Source organism: Mercenaria mercenaria, chromosome 2, assembly GCF_021730395.1.
Source record: "Mercenaria mercenaria strain notata chromosome 2, MADL_Memer_1, whole genome shotgun sequence".
Taxonomy (NCBI): domain Eukaryota; kingdom Metazoa; phylum Mollusca; class Bivalvia; order Venerida; family Veneridae; genus Mercenaria; species Mercenaria mercenaria.
In genome coordinates, this window is record NC_069362.1 from 32,417,809 (window position 1) to 32,444,451 (window position 26,643).

Sequence of the window (26,643 nt, forward strand, 5' to 3'; positions counted from 1 at the left end):
TTACAGCTACACTATACAATGTTCGAAGTTTAGCTGAGACGCTGGAAATGCGGTTTACTTTGTCCTGTGAGTATGACATCATACTTTAGCTTACAACGCTCGAAAAATAAGGCTACATCTTTCTGTGCATGCTCACCCTAATTTCACGAACATATATTTACATTACCAAGGCGATTATGCTAAAGTATGTTTCTTAATTGTATTCTGTGCTTCCAAATGATCCAATTATCAATTCTGTTGTACTTGTTGCCCTTCCCCGTCTCGCAATCAGTTTAATAAAAGCTTTAGAAGTTAAAGAACTTTCATATTTTATATTGTAGATGATAATATTGCACAAAATATTTAACAAATTGGCATGTTGCTGCATGCGTAAAAATATAAAATACGAGACAATTTGTTCGCTTTAAGTTGAAACGTAAATTTATTCAGGTGAAAAATATAATTCTAAATGTTATAATGATGCTTTAACGGGGTCATTGATTGCTATTTATCGCATGCATATCTGACGATACCTCATAATACCGAGTCTAAGACGTTTAAAGAGACACACATAATGGTTAGGTAATGCCTGATGGCATTCTTAAACATTCCTGTCTTACACATAATAACAGTAATAACCACAATAATTAATATTTTATCAACAAACATAGGTTCAGACATATCATGTGATTTAAACCACTTTCCGTAATCTATCTAATATGCATTTTTTCAAGACAGGCAGGTCCGCTGGGTAACTGGCTAAAACAAGATTCATTTGGCACATTGAAATTAAATGCACACGCTGCTGAACGTTTGACTCATTGTTATCAACTATTGTAAGAATTTGACAACCAGTGTTGCTGTCCTTGGCAAGACGGATAGGAAATCATAAACATAATTTCATTATCAATGGAATTAACAAAAAAGAACTTGTAGACAAAGCAACACCGAATACAAGGAAATAATTTTTGAATAAGAGAACTTTTCTTAAAATGTGATGAACATTTCATTTTTCCTTTGGAATGATTCTGTATTCACTATCATCCTAACGGACAAAGATGTTACATTAATAAAATACCTCTATTTAACTTAGAATGTACTAATAGTTTGACAATTGGGCAACTGTAGTGCTTTCATTACGTGATCGAAGCATAAATGGACATTACAGAAATGAATACTTGTGTAATTCCAAGATCGGTATGAAAGCTGCCCTTTCCCGTATATAGTATGGCATTCTTATTTCTGGAAACTCCAATCCCTTCAAGCAAACGTATCGCGGTTGACTTTTAAAGAGAAAGCCTACAAAAAAGAATGACTGTGATTGAACACTGTTTCATTTGAGAGACACATTTTGTCTGTCACTGAACATTGTTTCATTTGAGAGACACATTTTGACTGTCACTGAACATTGTTTCATTTGAGAGATACATTTTGCATATTGGTAATCAGTCTTTGTTGGTTTTTTTGCTGTTCGCACTGGATAAACATTGACCCTGTACAATACGAGTCATGCTATGGCCGGAACGGTGACTTAACAGCACTTTATCGTCATCAAACCGAACGCATAAAAATTATTACATGTTCTTAGAATGTACGAAATCTATAATCTTAGGTCTTAGTAGGCTTTATAACAGACGTAGAAATATTTATTTATTAAGATACTAAATAAATGATAAACGAGATAAAACATGAATGAATAGGTTTATTTACTAGTAACATAAATGCATTGAAGCTAAAGTAAATGCTTTTACTCTAATGAAAATACAGCAACGTGCACAAAGTCAAACTATATTCATAATTATTTATTTATTTACGCTCGTGTAAGCTCGTCAGTCATACAATCGTATCATAAACATGTAATTTTAGAAAACAAATTTGACTTGTTTAGATATCTTAATAACGCATTCTTTTTTATTATTTTTTTGCAAGTAAATCATAATATGTCTTCACTTTTATTCAGAAATAATCACATAAGATGACACATTTTGGACTTCTTCGCCAGTTTTGATGTTGAGACGGTTCCAGCCTCCTCTGCTAACAATGAGGTTGCTGTGGCATTATCATCATTTTCGCCAGCTGCTAGAACTGCACTACTATCTACAGCGTCTTCATTCTTTGACTGACTACAACGATCACCCTCATAAACATGGTCTCCTGATGCTGCATTTAAGGTAGTATCAATACCATCTTCCACTATAAAAGATATATAAACGATTTTCCCATAAAGTTTCATAGCGAAGAAACTCAGTTTATTCATGTTTTATTGCAACAATATCGGATACGATTGTTCTATAAAGAGAGAAAAAAGTAAAATGTAAAGGCGGATTTCCCGGAAACACACACAGCACTGCAAACATGATCAGAGCCATTCAACGCAAAGTAGGCTCGCAACAGATAGAAACCTCAGTAGAACGATAAAGCAAAGTGGTTGCTTCACAAATCTAACAATAAGTACATTTTAATTGTATTCAAGACGCAAACATGGGTGTGTAGGGGTGTTCGGGCAAGGAGGAAATTTAACAGGGAAAGCCACGCTCCAAAAACACAGTCTCCTTAGACCGTAGACTCGCACAAGATAAATAAACACTGTCCCTCAGACACATATACGCACACGCGCACACTTTTAGAATAAGTAAAAGAAAAGCTCAAGTAAGGCGAAACAACACAGTAGTTCATCGATAGCAAAAAAAGAAAAAAACGTTTGGAGCTCCTGGCAGTTTACGGTTGGTACCTAATCTCACTCATAGTAACGGAAAACTAATACTCTTATAAATAGATAGATTTCTAAACATCAGACATATCAATAATTCATACCCATCTTGCGTAGTTCCAGCAGCTCTTTTTCTATCGCGTCGATCTTTTTTGTAAGTACTTTCTTCGTTGTAATTCGGTCCTCCATTTTACTCTCCAATATCAAATCAAGTTTTCTTTTCTTCATGAGTTGTTCTTGTTCAACTACAAAGTGAATCGTTGTCTCTGGTAAGTATACATTCTTCGCTGTATTACAGCACTGAATATACAACAACAGATTACCTCATGTCATTAAAATACATTATATATATTTGAATAAACAGTACTGAAAAATTACCCTCTTTATCCGTCTATATCATAAGCATTATGACAGTAAAATTTATGAACATACAAACATACCGTCATCTTCATTTTTATTTGTCGTCAGCAAGTAGTTGAGGACTGTTTCTGGATTATCGCCAGACTGTTTAGGTTTTGCTGTGATAGATAACGCATATTCCCCTTCTGTCTTTACGTTGGCTACTACGGTAAGTTTGCCTTTATCAGCATCAACATGCGTCTCAGAAAATGCTTCAAGGTAAGTTTCGGGTATTTAAAACATTTTACAAGAAACGGAAGCAGATAAATACATGAAGACAACATGCTTAAACTGTTACAGAATAACAAAAATAACGTGACTGAATCTTTCCAATCAGTGAGGTATCAAGTTATATCTATAACGAGTAAAACGACAAATACACAATATTCCCAGCGATATTGTTTGATTCTTTAAAATTACAGTCTAGTTGTTTTTTTTAAACATATTTACATGAAGAAAATAAGTATTTTGTCAAGTTAGCATGGTACATTTGCATGACTTCTTCTTCTTGGCGTTCACCATTTGTATGACTTATTTTGCCAAACTTACTTTTGAACGGTTTATTCAACCCTCCGAACGCTTAATTGGAAAATGAAATTTTGAATGACAATTTTATTCTGCCTCTGATCTGAGAGGACTAAGTGATGACGTTATATCCGGTCCATTTGGATCACAAAGTTCATTAAACATTATTTTAGAGTTTCGCTTAAGACGGTGCTAGTTCGGCGTATTTTATTAGCCGTTATAAATAGAATAAATCACATCTTCCTTGATTGTATTCCGCGCTTCCAAATGATCGTCCTTTTGATTATATTTTACTTAAATAAATGCATATTGATATATGTACTACACTCAACACAACTTGGTTTTTGTTGTTATCATCTTTGTCAAAATTGACATCGCCAACATTAAGCTGCACCGATTGGATTTACGCACGTATTGAGTGTATAATATACTAAATAAAGGTTAGGGTTAGGTTTAGGTTTAACATAGGTTTAAGAGTGTACATTCAATGCGTGCATACACTCAATGCGGGACAATTAATGCCGGCCAAATTGACATATTTCAATGAAAATTGGTCATATTATCCAATGTTCGTTTTGTTTAAAATCATAAAAATGATAACAATCGCACCTAAATTCATTGGGCCCTGATAATTACAAAGAAAATCCTAAAATAAAAAAATCTCTCATTACTATATTTCCTATGTAGGAAGTGGTCAGGTCTGAAGGATTTAACAATTTTGTGGGCAACAATTTTCAAGAGCTAGAAGAAGCAAAAGTGTACCTTTGGTTATCATATTTATGAGATATTGAGCGCAAATTCAAAGAACGAATGCACATTTCTCGGCGCAAGGCTTTTTGTTGCATATTCAATTTAGCTGATTTATACACAGTTTGTTCAACTGGCTGAGTATTTAAAAATGAAAATTGTCGACATTTAAACGTTTTTGGCATCCATCAAGGTGATGGCATTATATGAAATCAATACGTTAATTTGGAAAATATTGATGGATGTTCCATGTTTCAACTTACCGAGTTGAGTACATAATAAGAATTACCGAAATCACACACGTGCTAAATGTACAGCAGTCATTATGGATTTACTGATAAGGTGACTTATGAATTTCGCATTATCTTACTTTAATTAGAATGGCTCAATGAATTTATGCCCGATTGTTATGTTTGTTCTATGTTATAATAACAAAATGTTATTTAAATAGTGTGTCAAATTCTCATTTAATTATATCAATATTTGGCAGAGATAACAACAACAACAGCAACAATAAGAATAAAAATGCTGTCAAGTTAAAAAAGTTTAGAGGATATTACTTTTTGAAATCAATTACATAGAGGATAATTGTTGGTTTCGGTGTAATATCACGTTATAATTTCACCGAGTGGGCACCAAAAGTGATATTTTAACGAGTGGCGCAGCCACTCGTGAAAATAACAACTTTTGGTGTTCACGAGTGAAATTACCGTGATATTACATCGATACCAACAATTTTTCTGTTTAGTTTTTGTCTAAAGCTCTACTTTTGTTGTGTTTATTTCAATAAAATGTCGAAATTTGCGGGAAATTTTATCAGGAAGCATCGCAAAGATGACGTCATTTTAACGACGTCATCGTCATATTGTTTCCGGCTTTCAGTACGCTCGGTAAACTTTTTGACGTTAATCCGGGTATCAGATTTGATAATTTTCACTGAGTGGCCAGTGAGTTTATAAGGATATAATTCACCGTTATATTTCGATAAACCACCGAAAAACATAAAATAAATATTGATAATTGATAATTACCATTTATGTCATTGTCAGCTATAATATCTGATCCATACTCGATTGTATCAATATGATCGTTTTCTATTTGAAAGGTCAGTGTTTTAGGATGCGTGAGACCGTCCGTTTGTGGATTAACGTTCACTGTTGGACTTGCCTTGCTTGGGTTCTTCAATCCAGCTTCTTTCGCAGCGTGTCCGTATCCAAACCCAACTATTCCTGCATCTATTGGAAGTTTCCGGCAGTTTGGATCAGCTTCTTCACATACTATGACGACATCAAAACAGTGACAAACAATGTCGTCATCGTCTAGATCTTTGACAGACACTTCAAATACATATTCACCGGAAACAGGGAATCTGATGTTGAATGATAGCATGTCAATGCCGGGTGCATACGTCACCAACAAAGGCAGATCTTCCGCCTTTGTTTCGGATATGTCCCCAGTGCCTTCTATGAGAGATAATGTGTACGGAAAACATTTTGACCGTAAAACTGAGGGGTCTGCCTTTATAGATATCTTACATCTCCCATCTTTAGCAAGGAGTTTTGAAGAGCATTCGGTAAGAAATTGAAGCCCTAAAATATGGAACTCGACATACGTAAATAGCATTGATTCAAATTCATCAGAAGACACCGGGCTGTCCAGAAGAAGCCACTTTCGTTCGTCTGGAAAATCGAAAGAAATTATTTTGTTTGGTTTTGTACAAAACCAGAAGTCATTAAAAACAACCAATAGTTGACCTTCTTTTTGCTCTTGATGCTCTAAGATTGCTTCCCCTTCACTTTCCAGAACAATTCTACCTTCTGTTTCGTGGTAAGTAGTGGCACTGAGTATTCCATCTAGATCAACCAGGTGCCAATCATCATTGCACATAAAAGCACACCACTCGGCTCGGTATGTTTCGTGACGATAGCTGGTAAAATCTTTTGTTTCCCCTTGTATGATACGGCATGGAATATTTAAACTACTAAAATGATAGGAGGAAATAATTATATGAAATCATTGTTAAAGTCTGGTCTGATTTGTCAATATAAATACGAATGATAGTGTGTTTTTTTCCCAATAACTTAGGATACATCCGTTTGGTGTATAGCGTACGCAATATAATGAAAAAGTTATTTTTCTCGAATAATGTTGAAATCCAGGTGTTGTTGATGATGATGATACAGTATTACAAGCTTTTTTTCAAAGCTGCGGTTTTTGAATATTTTTTTTCAAGAAAACTGATTTGAAAGCTTACAAGAATCTTAACTAGCTTTTCTTTCTCTCAAGCCATCTTGTCTTTTTCTCTCACTTAAGACGCCAGTTCTTTTATTGAGAGAACAGGAGATGCAATATAAATCTTGTATTCACGAGTGAAAGATATTTCGATCTTTCATGTAAAATTAACAACGTCAGCAACAAAAGCAAATTCATGACGTAACAATATTAGAAAAAAATATGATAAAATAATCCTTAGTAGGTATTTATATACTTTCATATCTTGATACATGAATATTTTGGCAAACTTTTCGGTTATTTATAATAGCACTGCCAATTACATTTGTTACATGTAATTGGTTACAAGTGTATGTTTTCAATCATTTTATACTACTGCCATTTTATAATTTATGAATACAATTAGACAAAGGATTATCCATCTTAATTCAGATATTTTTTTTATATTTGTACAATTACTGAAAATATAGGATTACATATTATAACTATTTTAAATTCAAATACACGTTAAAGACATTTATTTCTAGTTTAACCCCTACTAATGTAAGCAATATACCTGCACATATGATGAAAACTAGCAGTCAATGTTGGAAGCAACAATTCAAAGAAAACTGGTTCCAGTATATCATCCGTAAGCCGTACGAAATACAGAAGACTAACTATAGATCTCGCAAGATATATGTTCCTGTGTTCGTCATCATCATCGATGGGTTTCTTAATGTAGTCAAGCACATCTTCAAAAGTTTTTATCTCTGTAAAGTCTATCTGTTCAAAGAAACAAGAGGGCCATGAAGGCCCTGTATCGCTCACCTGACCTATTGAACTAAAGATCATCAAGATTAACATTCTGACCAAGTTTCATTAAGATATGGTCATAAATGTGGCCTCTAAAGTGTTAACTAGCTTTTCCTTTGATTTGACCCGGTGACCTAGTTTTTTACCCTACATGACCAAGATTCGAACCTGACTAACAGATTAACATTCTAACTAAGTTTCTTGAAGATACAGTCATAAATATGTCCTCTAGAGTGTTAACAAGCTTTTCCTTCGAATTGACCTAGTGATCTGGTTTTTGATCCCACCGGACCCAGATTTTAACTTGACCTAAAGATCATCAAGATTTATATTCTGACCAAGTTTCATTAAGATATGGTCATAAATGTAGCCTCTAAAGTGTTAACTAGCTTTTCTTTTGATTTGACCTGGTGACCTAGTTTTTGACTGTACATAACCCAGATTCAAACTGGACCTTAATCATCAAGATTAACATTCAGACCAAGTTTCATGAAAATACAGTCATAAATGTGGCCTCTGCAGTGTTAACAAGCTTTTCATTTGATTTGACCTGGTGACCTAGTTTTTGACCCCAGATAATCCAATATCGTACTCCTCCAAGATGTCATTTAGGGTAACATTGTGACTAAGTTTCATTAAGATTGGGCCAAAATTGTGACCTCTAGAGTGTTAAAAAGCTTTTCCTTTGATTTAACCTGGTGACCTATTTTTTGACCCCAGATGACCAAATATCAAACTTTTTCAAGATTTTATTGAGGGTAACATTCTAATTAAGTTTCATTAAGATTAAGTCTAAATTGTGACCTCCAGAGTGTAAACAAGTTTTTCCTCTGATTTGACCTGGTGACTTAGTTTTTGATCCCAGATAACCCAATATCAAACTCGTCCAAGATTTTATTGCGGGTAACATTCTGACCAAGTTTCATTCAGACTGGGCCAAAACTGTGACCTCTAGAGTGTTAACAAGCTTTTCCTCTGATTTTACCTGGTGACCTAGTTTTTGACCCCAGATGACCCGATATCGAACTCGTCCAAGATTTTATTGAGGGTAACACTCAAACTAAGTTTCATAAAGATTAGACCAAAATTGTGATCTCTAGAGTGTTAACAGTCAAATTGTTGGCTACGGACGGATGGACGGACGACGACGGACGACGGACATAGGGCGATCATAAAAGCTCATCTTGAGCACCTCGTGCTCAGGTGAGCTAAAAATGAAAACGATTATAATTGTGAACATCTAACAATAAAGACAAACTTTCATAATTAGGTTTTTGATGTATCCGAATTCTGAAAAGGTCTCGATGAATAAAAAATAGAAAAGGAAAAACACAAACAAACAAACGAAAAAAGACCATATGGTATCTTTATTAGCAATGTTGTTAGATTTTATCATGATGCATTATTCTGATTAGGATGGTGTGTCTTCACTAAAATAAAAAATAAAATCTGTGAAACCATTGAGGGACTTTTAACTTCAATTCTTCTTACTTTTTATCTCATGACTTCTAACAGTTTTCAATGTCATTACTTCTAGGAAAAGATGAGCGTGAAAGGGTGTTGCATTTTCCAGTACCTCTCATGAAAAGACTCTTATGGCTGTTATGTTGCCTGGTTGCAACCTATGCTTCCAAAGGATCTTTTCACAAATTTTATTTGATATGCAATACATAGAACAAAAGTTGTTCGAACATCGAAAATGACATTCTTAAATAACTAATACTGCTAGTTGTGGCAAAAGTAAGAAGTCAGACAGCAAGAAGCTGGAAGTAGAGTTAGAAGTAAGAACACAGAAGTGAATACGTTTGAAATTAAAAGGGAAAACGTTTGAAATTGAAGCTGAAAGTTACAAGTCACGAAGTTAGGAGAAAGGAATATTTTGAAGTAAGAAATCAAACTAATTTACGTAATGAATCTCCCAGGGCTTCCGTATTAATCATATACATTTCGATTACATAACATATAACTAAATATAAAGAATATCAGTCTGCGTGTCCGTTAGATGTCTATAAAATGTTTAAAGATAATTTGACAAGATACAGAAACAAAAAAATGGCCTGCCAGATAAAAGTTAACAATGCTAAACAACATCTTTGTCGTCTTGTTAACAGTCACAATGTATAATATATTACTTTGTTAATAATGGGGCTTTTGTCTCACTCTGTCCTTCTGTTCAGATCGCTCTGTGTCTGTACTAGTAGAGGATGAATTATGCACCCGGTGTGGCTGCATTTGAACTATGTAAAGCGCCTTTGAACGTGAAATTGATCATGAAAAGGGCGCTACATAAATCTGGTATAATAATAATGATAATAATAATAATAATGTATATGAGATCGATCATAAACGGTCAGGTTATCGGAAAGGATCAGCACGCTATAATCGTTATAATAAATAGTATTGTGATCCATTTCATTGTTTTACGTGACATTTATCCCAGGAAGAAGTATGGCCTGAGTTCGCTAAATTGAATACTGTCTAGATATAATAATGCCATTGTATTCTATATTCCAATATTGTTATTTGATGATCTCATAATCAACTACAAAGTAAACATAGCAAAAAATAAAGAAATTAAATAATTCATTAAAAAAATAAAAAGTTTTATATGACCAAAAAACAAAAAAACAAAAAAAAAAAAACAGAAAAAAGACAAACAAGATTAAACACAATCATACTGTAATCGATCAGTGTATTAGGTATAGCTATGTAATATGGGTTTCACAAACACACTGACTTGCCAGAAAAGTTTTTCATTAAAACATGACTGATTTAGATTGATGAGTGATGCATTAAGTAAGGTCATGATAAATTTCATTTTTAAAAACACCATTAAAATTTTCATACTTTGTACTTTGTGCACATATGTGGATAAAATTTGTACTAAAATTACAAAAGTACGAAATTTCTATTTGAAAAGTGGTCATTTATGAAAATTGACCCTTTTCCCTTCCGTTTTCTAGTGATAGTATCAATTCTATAACGAGAAGGGAAGCATTAAGTTACTATTAAATCACAAAATTTTTACATCATTATAATAATGAAAGTTTGTGCTCATGCGTGGATAAATTATGTGGCATAAAAAAGAAAAAAGTTATTACAATTTAAAAAATCATTTCCTTATATCTCTGTAGTAGCAAAACCAAACGCATCGAGAAATCGAAAACTCCGATACCGTATTTTCAAGGGGGACAATTTCATCGACAAGCCAGCGATTTGGCTATGAAAGCTGGCGATGGTATTTTTTTACAGTTCTATTTAATGAAAAAAAAACAAACACTTTTTTTTGCAATTTTCCTTCTAAGAAGTACTCCTACTATTGATGCATTTTTCTGTCTACTAGCACCGAATGGTACGGTGTTACAGCATCAATACATTAAATATATATATTTCATTCTCACAACCGAAAATAATAATAATAAAAAAAGTAACATGAAATACTCACCCGAAAAACGTGCTCGTCTATATTATAAAATGATATGGTCTCTTCGTCGTAAGAATGAACCTTTGATATAATTTCCATCCTTTCTGCTAGATGTACTTCCTATAACACCGAGTAATCCCTAAAACAAATTTGTTGCGACATACATAACAATAGATATTAATCGTAATACTAATTATACTTGGAGATACTTATTCAAAGGGTTCGCGAGTTTTGGCAATGGAACGATGTAAATACATCGTAAAAATATTAAAGGAGGAAGTTATAAACAAAGTATTTGTTTTACATGTCCAACAACCTTATCCGATTTAACCGTCAACAAAAACCGAAGCAGGTTGTCTATGACTGTCTGTATGTCTAATTTGATATAACTTTGCGTAAATATTAGCATGTCGGCTGATGGTCTAGGTCATCGTCAAATGTCAGATATTTCTAAGGCAATTTTTCTTGGCCGATCCGCACCATTTTATACCTTAAGATTAGTTAATGTTAGCATTTGTATATCGGAATATAAGGGCGGAATATACATCGTTATTGTTCTGATATATGCTACCCTTGAAAAGGATGTTCTTTTTTAAAAGCCGAAAGCGCTAGGGTTTATAACTGTTTGAACATATATTTTCTCATACTCTATACATGTACAGTTATATTTTTATGTTCTTGTATCTTGAAAAATCTAAAATTTCACTCAACGAAATGTGGATTGAATTTATGTAAACGTACAGACTTGGTGTCATCCATGTTATATACAAATAATATTCCAAGTCCTTCATTTAGATGACACCAGCTTTCTACATGCCGTATAAAATGCTAAAAGACCAAAATAATTAAGAAGTTGTTAAATGTCATAGAGTTCCAAAGAACGCACATAAATAAAGTACGAGTACCGGGTAGGATTTATGTAAAATTAAACAAAGATTTATTCAGAAGATTTACGAAGGTAACCTTCTTGATTAACAATGAATGCTAAAATTTTAAAGGTCCATTACTAAGGGAAAGTGAGTTGGCAATTTTTTTCATAGCCAGTGCATAGACTTCTGCAAGACACTAAATAATGAAGATTGGCAGGTCAAAATTTACTGAAGGTCTTTGGAACTCAAAGAAATGTATGTGTATTATGTTGAAATTTCAATGAATCGACAGAATGACCCCCCAGGTCTTTTTAACTTTCTTCATACTTCATAGAAAAATAATTGTACATATACTGCGATTTATTTCGAATTTCTACATACCAACTTTCATTTTCCAATAAAATGAAATAGTTTCTGTGCTTTTTAAAAGAAATTCAAATGTTCACTTTCCTTAGTATTGGACCTTTAATAGTGCAAATCGACATGTGTTGAGAGATCACTTGTCAACAAAGACAATTTTTTTGATGTCCTAAAGGTCATTTTTACAGACTGGTTTGACTACATGTGAAATGATAGAAAAAAAGTTTAACTTATATCTTAATATGTATTTAAAATCGGATTTTAAATTACTGAAAGGTTTTGTTTGATGTCCCTTTGAAATATCAAAATATTCCACACAAGTAGTGTAATATTACTTTTATGATCAATATAATTTTACGACGATTACTGCATAATATCGAATTCGATACAAAGAACTACCGCAGTTTTATTAATCCCCCGCCGTGGCGGAGGGATTATAGGAATGGTCTGCGTCCGTCCTTCCGTCATTCCGTCCGTCCTTCCGTCTGTCCTTCCGTCCGTAACACTTTCGTGTCCGCTCCATATCTCCTAAACCCCTTGAAGGATTTTCATCAAACTTGGGTCAAATATTCACCTCATCAAGACGATGTGCAGAACCCATGAGTCAGCCTTGTCGGTTCAAGGTCAAGGTCACAACTCAAGGTCAAAGGTTTGAGCCTGCCATTTTGTGTCCGCTCTATATCTCCTAAACCCCTTGAAGGAATTTCATCAAACTTGGGTCAAATGATCACCTCATCAAGACGATGTGCAGAACCCATGAGTCAGCCATGCCAGCTCAAGGTCAAGGTCACATCTCAGGGTCAAAGGTTTGAGCCTTTCATTTTGTGTCCGCTCTATATCTCTTAAACCCCTCGAAGGAATTTTATAAAACTTGGGTCAAATGATCACCTCATCAAGACGATGTGAAGAACCCATGAGTCAGTCATGCCGGCTCAAGGTCAAGGTCACAACTTAGGGTCAAACGTTTGAGCCTTCCATTTTGTGTCCGCTCTATATCTCCTAAACCCCTTGAAGGATTTTCATCAAACTTGGGTCAAACGATCACCTCATCAAGGCAATGTGCAGAACTTATGAGTCAGCCATGTCGGCTCAAGGTCAAGGTCACAACTGAAGGTCAAAGGTTTGAGCCTTCCATTTCGTGTCCGCTCTATATCTCCTAAACCCCTTGAAGGAATTTTATAAAACTTGAGTCAAATGATTTCCTCATCAAAATGATGTGCAGAAATTATGAGTCAACCATGCCAGCTCAAGGTCAAGGTCACAACTTAGGGTAGAAGGTTTGAGCCTTCCATTTGGTGTCCACTCTGTATCTCCTAAACCCCTTGAAAGATTTTCATCAAACTTGGGTCAAATGATCACCTCATCAAGAACTCATGAGTCAGCCATGTCAACTCAAGGTCAAGGTCACAACTGAAGGTCAAAGGTTTCAGCTCTGTATCTCCTAAACCCCTTGAAGGATTTTCATGAAACTTGGGTCAAATGATCACCTCCTCAAGACGTTGTGCAGAATTCATGAGTCAGCCATGTCAGTTCAAGGTCAAGGTCACAGCTAAAATCAAAGGTTTACCCTTTCACTATCCATAGCAGTGGCGGGGGATTTAGCTGTCGTTCAGACTGCCTTGTTATTCTAGGGAAGAGATATAGTTGCTGATCTTATATTTAAAATGAATAAATAGAATAAATGAAATAGAATCTAATTTAAGCAGGTAAAAAGACAAACCAAGTCGAATAACATAAACATTCGATATATTGTCATTCAGGATTTTTTGTTTTTGTTTTGGGGTTAACGCCGTTTTTTCAACAGTATTTCAGTCATGTAACGGCGGGCTGTTAGCCTAAGCAGTGTTCCTGTATCCTTTACCAGTACAAACCTGTTCTTCACAAGTAACTGCCAACTTCCCCACATGAATTATCAGAGGTGGAGGACGAATGATTTCAGACACAAATCTTCTATCAAATCGCCATGGAGAACATACGCCTCGCCCAGGGATCGAATTCGCGACCCCGCGATCCGTAGACCAACGCTCTCCCTACTGAGCTAAACGGACGGGCTTCATTCAGGAAAATTTCCAAGAAAATGGTTATTAGGCAACATAGCTTTAACGTATGTTTGTTCCATCAGAAAACTGTTGAGAAGCTTATATCTTTACTACGTAAATTACATAAATGAAAGCATTGATTCATGCAATAAACATGTACATTGCCTCAACTATTGTCTTTTAATTGAATTGACAGTACTCTTTTTTATAACGCAAGAAGTAATATTATTGTTACATGTTTTTAACAGTTCTAGAATAATTCGCCATCATTTGCGCCCTAATGGAAGTATTCCGCAAGACGTATTTATTACCATTTCCGGTCCTGCCGTGTATAAACAAAGGAGCGTGACGACCTACCATTTGGCGCAACACATGCGCCAAGAAACAGTTCTATCATTGTTGATCTAAATTTTACAATAAAAGACATTTTAGAACCGAAATAATCTATAGCAAACCGTGTTGAACACTAGTTATACATTCGCGTTGTTATATGTCGTACGAAATAATTACAAGAGGGTCACGTGAAATAATTACGTCCAACTTAAATGTTTTTAGGTGTTCCTAAGCAAAGTACAATTTTATTTTGAAAAGATATTTCATTTTTCTTTTATGTTTTTGCAAAGACAATCCGTACCTCAAAACATCGGTAGTACTTTTATGCCTTCTTCCACAGTGGTAACTGATGACTTACAACTTTGGTAAGTAAGCTAAAACTCAAGCTTCATACAGACAGTTTAGATTTTCTTGAATGTTCAATATACTCAAATGTTTTGACCGTCTTTATAGTTCTGATCTTCCATATTTTATAAAAAAAATGACCATACAGCCAATAAAGCAAAGTATCAATTATCAAATAATGCGTAATAGAAATTTGTTTTAGGGCACCTACAGAATTTGGCCGCAATCCTGTACTACGTTTAGTGCCTTACCCAAGGACTTCGTCGTCAAAGGTCTGAAAGGACTCGGACATGTAAAATGATACTGCAGCATATCGCATTATTGTTATATGTTTAAGGGGGAAAACAGCATATATTTCAATGTAGAAAGAAATTTAGCATGTATGAGTTCTTGTGTATATATGTATTTATCAGCTTACCTAGTTATTTCATTTGTATGTGATATTGATATATTACGTTCTGAAACACAGTGTATATTTATTTATCAGCAGATAAGACAAATGTAGTGTACAAATGAAATGAAAAGATCATCAAGAAATGTTAACATTAATAACTTAATGTACAAGAGTAAATTTGCAGATTCTTGTCTCTGTAAAGTTCATTTGTTCTAACTAAATTTATATTAAACGTACGTATTTGAAATCTTTATAATACGTTTATTTTCTGTATTCCTAATTTCAATAAATTTCTGAATTAATCGTTTACCTTTACATGTCCCCCCACCACCACCCCCATTTCGATGTGGAGTGCTTGATTAGCGGCTGTGTTCTTTGTATGTGGCTTTTCCTGTTACATGTTGGTCCTTGGTTTTTTTTCTTGAAGCATAACATAATAAAATACATTCTTATACAAATTGCTGTATAAGTGGCAGTTCCTTTCATCAAGTGGCATATTTTCAGGCCCGACAATCAAACGTGTATGACAAAATGAATGTTAAACATTGTGATTAGAATAGCTCTGTACTTTCTACTTCAATTCAATCTTCCAGACCAGTTTTGTAAGACTGATCTTCAAGTGTTTGTTGTTTATTTCAAACTGAATAAGAATAACTTGGAATCTGAAAAACAAAGTTCATGTAATGCAAATGTGCATAAAAACTTTAAACAATGCATCGTGTTCTATTTGGATGATCAACGCCATACTATGACTAGTAACCAAGAGGTCTGGAGTTTGGCACTCGGGTTAGACAAATGCTCCCGGAACGATTTAGCTGAAAAACATTCGTCCTCTACTAGAAATTCCTGGGACAATGTTGCTAGTTACTTGCTAAAACAGTTAAAATCATGGAAGAATGTTGCTAGGTACTTGCTTAAATAGTTATATTCATGGAGGAATGTTGCTAGTTACTTAATAAAGCAGTTAAATTTATGGGAGAATGTTGCTAGTTACTTGCTAAAACAGTTAAATTCATTGGAGAATGTTGCTAGCTACTTGCTAAAACAGTTAAATACATGGGAGAATGTTGCTAGTTACTTGCTAAAGCAGTTAAATTCATAGGAGAATGTTGCTAGTTACTTGCTAAAGCAGTTAAATTCATGGGAGAATGTTGCTAGTTACTTGCTAAAGCAGTTAAATTCATGGGAGAATGTTGCTAGGTACTTGCTAAAACAGTTAACAAAGTAATTGTAACATAACCAGGAGAAGCCGTTATTTTAACTGACCACCAATACAAAACTGAAATAATGTTGAAAAATTGTATTAAAGGTGGTTAATCCGGTATAAATTGGGAATTCTTAAAAAAGGTTATATTTTAGGGGGATAATTACACAGTTTGATGAAGACAATAAAGCATACATTTCCAGTTTTATGTAAGGAACCTTTAGTGCTTTGAATAAATTTCTAACATACAATATAAAATGTGAAAAATATTATAAAATGTTGCTTAAATCAGACTGATGAACGAACTTGTTATCAACTATAGGTTCAGTATACAAAACAAGCAAACAAAGAAACAAACAACCAAACAAATCGACCATTTTAAAATAAAAAAAATAAGTGTTTGTAAACGCTTGTCTTTATATTAGTAAAATGTCATTAACAAAACGGGCATTCATTTTTGTTCAGACTTTTCTCCAAATATAAAACGTTTGCCAATATTGGAATGATATGAACAATGACCAGATATGCTTTCGTGAATATGAATGATATCTATATACAGTCAAGAACGAAACAGATTATTGTAATAGGTAATTTGTTAGAATACATCTTCTATTACTCAGTCAAGAGATGGATTAAGCTGAAAAGTAACTAAGCTGTAAAGGTTTTAACCAGTGCATAGCAACGATCTCCTTTACAATTATGGTTTCCGTAAAAGAAATGATATGAAATATAATGTAAGTTCTGTGTAGATATAATCAAAAACCTCTGTATAGCGGATTGATATAAAAGTATAATTATTTTTCAATTTATAGTTTGATAACCAATGACAAATGTAACAGGTAAAGTCATATCCAAAGAAAGCAGCCATCCATACAGCATATCATAGTTACAAGTTGTTTGAATTTGCCTTTTTAAAACGAATTAATAATTCAACTCAGGCGACAAATTTTTGTTTTCTTCTTCACATCACGAAGAGCAGGTGTTTCTTTCAGTGTTTTACGATTCATCTTATTGTCACGTTTATGTTCCTCATCACTAATGAATGGATCATCTGTTTCAGCGGAGGCATGCAATGCTGGCTCGTTCTCGTGTTTATGTTCCTCATCACTAATAGATGGCTCATCTTTTTCAGCGGAGGCATGCAATGCTGGCTCTTTCTCGTGTTTGTGTTCCTCATCACTAATGGATGGTTCATCTTTTTCAGCGGAGGCATGCACTGCTGGCTCGTTCTCGTGTTTATGTTTCACATCACTAATAGATGGCTCATCATTTTCAGCGGAGGCATGCAATGCTGGCTCGTTCTCGTGTTTATGTTTCACACCACTAATAGATGGCTCATCTTTTTCAGCGGAGGCATGCAATGCTGGCTCGTCCTCGTGTTTATGGTCCTCATCATTAATGGATGGCTCATCTTTTTCAGCGGAGGCATGCACTGCTGGCTTGTTCTCGTGTTTATGTTCCTTATCACTAGTGAATGGCTCATGTTTTTCAGCGGAGGCATGTAATGCTGGCTCGTTCTTTGTCTCTTCTTCATTCGGATTTAAAGTTGACCCGTTTTCCAATACAACATACTTGAAGGATGGGTCGTCTTTTACACATTCACCTACATGAGTTGGTTCCAAAGTTATTTCGCCTTCACATTCTTCTGTAACATTTCTAAAGGATGTTGCAAACTCAAAATCTACCTCATTTTGTTTCAAATTTGCACCGTCTTCGAATATATCTATAGCATATTTCAAAGATGGTTCGTCCGCAAGACCTCCTTCAGTCTCTTTTCTAACTGCTCCGTCTTCCAATTGATCTGTTTCATAAGTACTCGTTGTTTTACATTCCATAGTTTTTATAGTTTCAGCGTCCGTGTTTCTATCTTCACGCGTGCTGTTAAATGACCCCATGTATATTCATTGTCCGCTTTAGAATCAAGGTCGATATCATTCGTACTTTTACCAGGACATAATTCTGCATCGGTTTTGTATTCACTTGTTTCTAAACATGACTCGCCCTTTGAGTCTTCTTCCCCTGATGTAACTTCTGATTCATTGTCATGTAGTGTCAGTACATCTTTGTTAGTCCTTCGGTCTTTTGGTGTTATACCTATGATCATTTAGATTCGACTGACTGAAATGGTCGAGCAAGTTTTGCTCCTGGTTTAACGTATTTGACGAACTGTTGTCTTCCATACTCGCCATACTTGCCACTGAAATTCAGAAATGCACTTTAATTTCAATATTTCAATCGGCTTCTTTCAACTTTATGCATCGGAAGGCGAAACTGAGATCTCGACTGATCCCATTATTAAATCAACAAGTGAAATACTGCACATCAACTGAGATATCCGTTTTTACCTTTTTGAACTTCTAATTTTGTAAAAGCCGTCACACAGAAAAAAGTAAACATACAATGTTATTTGATATTCATACCCTCTTTTCGAAGTTCTATCAACTCTTCCTCCAAGGAGTCAATTTTTTCTATAATTTCAGCCCTTTTTGAACTGCGCTCTTTCATCTTGGCTTCCATTATTAAATCAACCTTTCTTTTCTTGATAAGCTTTTCTTATTCCTCTGTGAAAAGACAAAATGAAAGTGTAGGTAAGTACATTGTAATGCAAATATTTCTATTATATATTGGTAAAGTATTCATAACTTTAAAAAACAGCTAAGCAATAGCTGTCTCCCATAGACATTGTAATCGTCTCATTTTTTTCAGACAAATTATGGGATATACTGGTATAAAAGGTTGATAAAAACCGTTTTAAGGATTTGGCATATTCTACCATTTGAATGTGCACACGTCCAATGTGTTGCCGTGCAAACTTTAAAGCTTTAATCTGGAAAGTAAGTAATTAGGGGCGATCTAATTTTTATTTGCGGTACCATTGAACATCCTTTATTTGCTGAAATGTTTTACCCTTTTCAACACAATATGGTTACTACAACAGCTACCTTGTCTGCAATGTTGTATTCGGCTCAAGTGGATTTTGCCAGTGCTGGATCCCAAGAGACGCTTTAAAATTGTTTTATAAATAGACCTTTTCTTAGTGTTATATCTCCCAAAAGTGACTTTAGATGAATAACAATGAAAACACGTTTAAAACGGTGAACTTTTTGTGAAGCGTGGAACGTTGAGAAGCAATTATTACGTCATTAAGAATTATATATTTTTCATATACAATGGGAGTTGAATACAGCGTTTTGTATTCAGTAAAGTACATGTTGTTTTTGAGACTGAAAATTCGTAAGTGTATTATAAAAATGCAAACATCAGTCATTAATATCATTGTGATCATTACATCATCTTGTTTACTCGTGTTTCTGAGAATTCGATTTTATTTTATAATTTATCTTTTAAAATTATGATAAATATCTTTTATACGTAGGTGACAAAGGCTCGTTCTTTACTGAAAATGTTTACGTATTCGCTGTTAATGTGTGTTTTTCATCATACCATCATATTTGTTAACTGTTGTTGTCAGCAAGTAATTGAGGACTGTTTCTGGATTATCGCCAGACTGTTTAGGTTTTGCTGTGATAGATAACGCATATTCCCCTTCTGTCTTTACGTTGGCTACTACGGTAAGTTTGCCTTTATCAGCATCAACATGCGTCTCAGAAAATGCTTCAAATAAAAAATAACTTGTTAAGTACTGTTGATTTAATACTGGTGTCGTATAATGTATTTGTTTATGGTGCGCATATAAGATTAATACATTACTTCATTCTGATGCCGTTTCATGTTACTTTAAGTGCAATGATAAGATATCGTCTGTACATATATGAGTATACTATACTACAGTTGAATATTACCCGCTATGAAACTAACTCTAATCTACATTTTAAAATGATTAAGCTGATAAAGTAACTGTTACTGTGATCAACATATGTGCCTTTGATATCTGAGCTGTACTGTAGTTTATCAATCAGGTCATGGTCAATTTGGAAAGTAAGTATTGAGGGTTTAATGCCTCCGTCATCCGATTGTGAATTCAATTTTATAGTAGGGCCAGTTTTACTAGGGTTTTTTAATCCAGCATCTTTCGCTGTATATCCATATCCATACCCGACAATGCCCGCATCTATCGGGAGTTTCCGGCAGTATGGGTCCGCTTCATCGTATACAATGACGATATCAAAACATTGGCGACAACTGCTGCTGTCATCATGATCTTCCGCTGATACTTCAAATACATATTCTCCAAAAACCGGAAATCTGATGTTGAAAGATATTGTGTCAATGCCAGGTGCATATCTCACTAACAATGGTAGATCATCCGCCTTTATACCTGATATATCCCCAGTGCCTTCTATAAGGGATAGGGTATACGGGAAACACTTAGCTCGCAAAACAAATGGATCAGCCTGAAGTGATATCGTACATTGTCCGTTTCTGGTATAGAGTTTTGAAGAGCACTGGATGAGAAATTGCAGTCCTAAAATATGGTATTGATAATATGTAAATAGCAATAATACAAAGTCTTCAGAAGTTTTTGGACGACTATACTTGTCCTGGAAAATCCATTCGTCGTCATCCGGAAAATTGTAGTATATGAGTATGTTTGGTTTCGTACAAAACCAAAATTCGCTGAAAGCAACAAGTTCCTCACCTTCTACTTGCTCTTCTCCTTCTACAATCGCTTTACCCTCATTTTCAAGTATAGTTCTACCTTTTGTTTCGTGGTACGTAGTGTTAAAGAGTATTCTATCAATATCAACCAAGTGCCATACGCCATTTGACATAAAAACGCACCATTCCGCTGGAGATATGTCGTGACGATAAGTGGTAAAATCTTTTTCCTCCCCTTGTATGATCCGGCAAGGAATATCTAAACGACTAGAATTATACAACGGCATATTGACTGATGCATTTATTGATTTTAACTGTTCACTTTTATTTTTACATAATATTTAAGTATAAGGATAACGTATGTTACGTTCGATCTAAAACTAGTATATCAATTGGAAAAGAGTACCATTACTAACTGATTGCTTCTTTTATTAAGAACATAATTAGCTCATCTGATTTTTTTTTAAATGATGAGTTATTGTCATCACTTGATCGGCGTCGGCGTCGGCGTTTTCTGGTTAAGTTTTATGTTTAGGTCAGCTTTTCTCCTAAGCTATCAAAGGTATTGCTTTGAAACTTGGAACACTTGTTCACCATCATTAGCTGACCCTGTACACCAAGAAACATAATTCCATTCTGCTTTTTGCAAGAATTATGGCCCCTTTTGGACTTAGAAAATATCAGATTTCTTGGTTAAGTTTTATGTTTAGGTCAGGGTTTTTTCCTAAACTATCAAAGATATTGCTTTGAAACCTGCAACAGTTGTTCACCATCATAAGCTGATCCTGTGAAGCAAGGAACATAACTCCATTCTGCTTTTTGCAAGAATTATGCCCCCTTTTGGACTTAGAAAATCTGATTTCTTGGTTAAGTTTTATGTTTAGGTTAGCTTTTCTCCTAATCTATCCAACGTATTGTTTTGATATTGCTTTGAAACTTGCAACAGTTGTTCACCATCATAAGCTGACCCTGTGCAGCAAGGAACATAACTCCATTCTGCTTTTTGCAAGAATTATGCCCCCTTTTGGACTTAGAAAATCTGATTTCTTTGTTAAGTTTTATCTTTAGGTCAGCTTTTCTCCTAAACTATCCAACGTATTGTTTTGAAACTTGCAACACTTGTTCACCATCAATAGCTGACCCTGTACACCAAGAAACATAACTCCATCCTGCTTTTTGCAAGATTTATGGCCCCTTTTGGACTTAGAAAATATCAAATTTCTTGGTTAAGTTTTATGTTTTGGCCAACTTCTTCTCTTAAACTATCAAAGCTATTGCTTTGAAATTTGTAACACTTGTTCACCATTATAAGTTGACCCTGTACAGCAAGAAACATAACACCATCCTGCTTTTTTGCAATAATTATTGCCCCTTTTGGACTTAGAAAATCAGTTTTTTTTTGGTTGAGTATTATGTTTAAGTCAGCTTTTCTCATAAACTATCAAAGCTATTGCTTTAAAACTTACAACAGTTTTTCACCATCATAAGCGGACGCTGTATATCAAGAAACATAACTCTATCCTGCTTTTTGCAAGAATGATTGGTCTTTTTAGACTTAGAAAATCATGGGTAGGACAATATTTCTATTATACCAAAAAATCAGATGAGCGTCAGCACCCGCAAGGCAGTGCTCTTGTTTTTGAAAAACAATCTGTCGTAGAATTTGACGGAGAAAGCATTATACAATGTATAAAGCGTGATCAATGTAAACAGGAGGTCATGCCATTTACGCAAAATATACTCACATGCTTTAGTTTTCGGATAAAATGTAACTAGATATACAGGACTCTCAAAATTTAACAAAGTAGCGATTTGTCTCATATTTTTTCGTACACCAAATCAGGATCACGCTATAGCGTATACATTGTTGTTGTTGCTGTGTTTTTTTAAGAAACCAGATTTTGCTTTAGCAATGGTGTTACACGAGTTAAAGTGGAACATCATATTAAAATGGCAACACCCACCATTTTATCTACCACTTACCCATTTTTGTATTTTGCATATGATCAAAATGAATTTGTTGTTAGTTTTTTTTAAGCAACCCGTCTGCTATATTTTTCCGTTACAGTTTCCTTTTTCTGTGATGCATGGCCCTGTGGTTGTGTTTGGGGTGCTCAGAGCTTCCGGGAATCCTACACTTACCTTTTTTGTAATTAGTGCAGCTCTGTTTTATCTTTACTCTGATTAATTTGATATATATTTAAACAAATACCTGCATATATCATGGAAAGTGTCAGTAGTTGTTGGAAGCAACAATTCAGCTGTTAGAAGTTCTGGTACATCATCCCTAAGCCGCACCACATACATAAGTGTAACTATAGATCTCGCAAGATATATATTTCTATTTTCATCATCATCGACGGGTTTTCTAATACAGTCAATCACATCTTCAAAACTTTCCATTTCACTAAAGTCTATCTGTAAGAAGAAAACAAGACAACAGATTACGTATTTAGAGCGTTAGATTCAATCAATCTTTCTTCTTTATGTCTCAATATCTGGGAATTTTGAAAGAAAATCTGCACAAACACCATAATGACAAAGCACCTTATTGAGCATTAAAATTGCTTGAAGTGTTACACGTCTTTCTCTTGGATGTACAATGCTTAAATGTGATAAACCCAATCATCTAGTTTATAGACCTGACACAGAGTTCGAGCGAGAAAAAGTAGTAATTGGATAATCCGAATTCGAGCAAACGAAGTTTAACTGTACTAGTCTTTATAAAATACGCGCCATAGATTTTTCTACCTGTACTTTTCATACAGACAATCCTACAGGTAACCAACCAGCCATTATGGAAACTGTTAGCCAGAAAACTGAAATTTTAGAAGCATGAGAAAGATAACTTCCATAAATGAACAAAATATTACAGCGTACGAAAATTTAAGCTCATTCTATAGAAATAACTTTAGTCGTTTTGAATTTTGCCAGTCTCAAATGCAATAAATCTATTTGAAGTAATCTATTTTACTTCTGAAATTCATAATTATCACCGAAAAAATTACAAGTTTGTATTAGAATGTAGCAAAAATTGCAAATATCTGAAGTTTATAACAAAAAATGCACTTACTGACCTTTGACCTTGTGCTGTGACCTTACTATCACCCTTAGAAGGCGACAGCCCCCCTGAAAAGTTTCCAACTTTTATAAAGTTAACAATGAACATGGCTGTCGGGCATTAACAAAAAATGCCAACAAAGCCAATTTCTAGGCCTCATTTTTGGATATATAGGCAGACTATATAACATCCCAGATCAAGCTACTGTTATAATAACCCTATTGTACCTTAAACTTTTTATAATTTTTTCGAAGATGCAAAATTTACGAATATGCAAAATACAAAAAAAAATATTTATCTTTGGCATTAACAGACTGGAAATTACAATTTTACAATATTTTGGTGTTATATTTTCCTTTTCGTGTAACTAAACAATGCATTACAATATTATAGAGAAAGAATATATAGCTTCGCTGGTTTAAATCCGTGAAAAAGACTGAGAAGTCACGGCTGATTTGTTAGACATGATAACAGAGAGTTTGGTATATATACAAATGTTGAACCAGTACGAATGTGTAAAAATGATAATACAATTCGGGTGTGTATATAAAGCAGCAACGAAACTAATCTTAGACCACGATAATCCGTAAATAGCCAATCGCAAAGCAGACCTGTACTCGTCTATATTTCATATACAACAGTAGCGTTGTATATGTATAGGATAGACAACGAGTGTCGTTGTCTACGGGATATATACAACGAGCAAAGCGAGTTGTATATATCCCGTAGACAACGGCACGAGTTGTCTATCCGACTTAGACCACGTGACATAAAAACTGCAATTATTGAAAACTCTCCCACGCTTTCTATAGAAATTAGGATTAACGTGTTTTTATAAGAGTAATATCATCTTTGTACCGTTAGCGCTTAATTGTCAGTAGGGCATATGAAAGAATGCAGGTTACTTGTATAAATTCAGTTTTACTCAAATACCGGATTTACTAAGATTTAACGTTCATTAACACTTTGAGTCATTTGCAATCACAAAATTAATGCTAAACAGTTAAATATGGATTTCTCAAAAATACTCAAAACTGGACTGCATGCTGAACAATTAGTTTTTGTGAGAAGTTTGCATGTTGGCGAAACACGATGACAGATACGTTGATTCGTTGATTCAAGAAGATAACCAGGTTATTTATTTATTTATTTATTTAGTTAATTAGTTAGTTATTGTTTTTATTTGTTTACTTTGTCTATCAGGATATAGTTAGAGCGTAGATGCTCGTAGGACTACGAATACCTTTTACTATATCATGCCCTTCTTGTAAGAATGATGTAGTTGTTTTACTTTCTAACTGGGCCAAGTTGTTCGAAACTTTAACGGGTTGTAATTTAGTTTAGGTTAGTTTAGTTTATACTAATTTGTTTTAGCTCGATTGTGATGAAAGCTTTAACTGTTTAAGCTTATTGTAACCACTCTCGAGTCCGTTTCCTATGAAAACTAGTACTGGGGTTATATGAGAAGTCATGGTCGTGACCCCAGTGATGCTCGAACCCACGACTACTGCATTAAGCTGATAAACTTACAGCCTGTTAAATTTCTGTTCAAGATACTAGTCTTGGTGGGTGGGAAATACTAGTATGATGTTTTAATTTTACTGTAAAGATGATTTAGTGTTTAAAATCCTTAACAAGTACATTTGATTTTCTAAGTTTTCTAAACTGTCGAAATCTACTGATAAAGTTAATCGACCGTTAACTCAATCGCCTGTTAAAGTTTCGAACAACTGGATCCAGTTGTTTGCAAATGTAAGGATCGTGCTGACATGTCTTTTTTTATAAAAAGTGAACATAAAAAGTTACAACTGTTGGAAATGTTTCAGTGAATGTGTAAATTACGTTTTTACCCATTTGGTTTTACACTACAAATATGTAGTTTATTGTAATTCAATTTTATTGATATCTAATAAGAGGGGGTCATTTTTACGATATTATTATTTAGACGTTGTCAACTGAATTTACCTCAAAGTCATTCTTATTTTTTATCCCAGTGATAACTGGTGAGAATATTGCAAGGTCATTTAACTCCGGAGTTAGCCTGTATTGTTAGATAGTAAATTGACACGAAATTCACGCGTTTTTTTGCCCAAGTTTCCCCCGATATATATACAACGCTACTGTTGTATATGAAATATAGACGGGTACAAGTCTGCTTTGCGATTGGCTATTTACGGATTATCGTGGTCTAAATATCGGGGGAAACTTGGGCAAAAAACGCGTGAATTTCGTGTCAATTTACCATCTAACAATACAGGCTAACGCCGGAGTTAAATGACCTTGCAATACTCTCACCAGTTACCAATGGGATAAAAAATAAGACTGACTTGGAGGTAAATTCAGTTGACAACGTCTAAATATTAATATCGTAAAAATGACCCCATGTTATTGGATATCAATAAAATTGAATTACAATAAACTACATATTTGTAGTGTAGAACCAAGTGGAAAAAAACGTAATTAACCACATTTACTGTCTGAAACGTTTCCAACAGTTGTAACTTTTATGTTCACTTGTTATAAAATAGACATGTCAGCACGATCCTTACATTTGCAAACAACTGGATCCAGTTGTTCGAAACTTTAACAGGCGATGAGTTAACGGTCGATTAACTTTATCATTAGATTTCGACAGTTTAGAAAACTTAGAAAATCAAATGTACTTGT

General features: G+C 34.4%; 2 protein-coding genes across 3 annotated transcripts; both read right to left on the reverse strand.

The window, feature by feature from the left end:
* Positions 1-1,661: 1,661 nt before the first annotated feature.
* Positions 1,662-11,004, reverse strand: LOC123563652 (kyphoscoliosis peptidase-like). Of its 2 annotated transcripts, none has more exons than XM_045356570.2 (6): positions 10,833-11,004; positions 7,149-7,357; positions 5,392-6,341; positions 3,130-3,300; positions 2,794-2,934; positions 1,662-2,172 (listed from the first exon to the last, which is right to left on the reverse strand). In XM_045356570.2, the coding sequence occupies exons 1-6, from the start codon at positions 10,908-10,910 to the stop codon at positions 1,946-1,948; spliced, it is 1,776 nt and encodes a 591-aa protein (XP_045212505.2). In that variant the 5' UTR covers positions 10,911-11,004; the 3' UTR covers positions 1,662-1,945. The 2 variants fall into 2 exon arrangements, with proteins under 2 accessions (XP_045212505.2, XP_045212506.2); XM_045356571.2 differs by having other exon boundaries at positions 7,149-7,353; positions 10,833-10,927.
* Positions 11,005-17,284: 6,280 nt separating this feature from the next.
* LOC123562652 (RNA polymerase-associated protein LEO1-like) lies at positions 17,285-18,190 on the reverse strand. Its single transcript, XM_045355270.2, has one exon. The coding sequence runs from the start codon at positions 18,188-18,190 to the stop codon at positions 17,285-17,287; it is 906 nt and encodes a 301-aa protein (XP_045211205.2).
* Between the last annotated feature and the right edge of the window lie 8,453 nt (positions 18,191-26,643).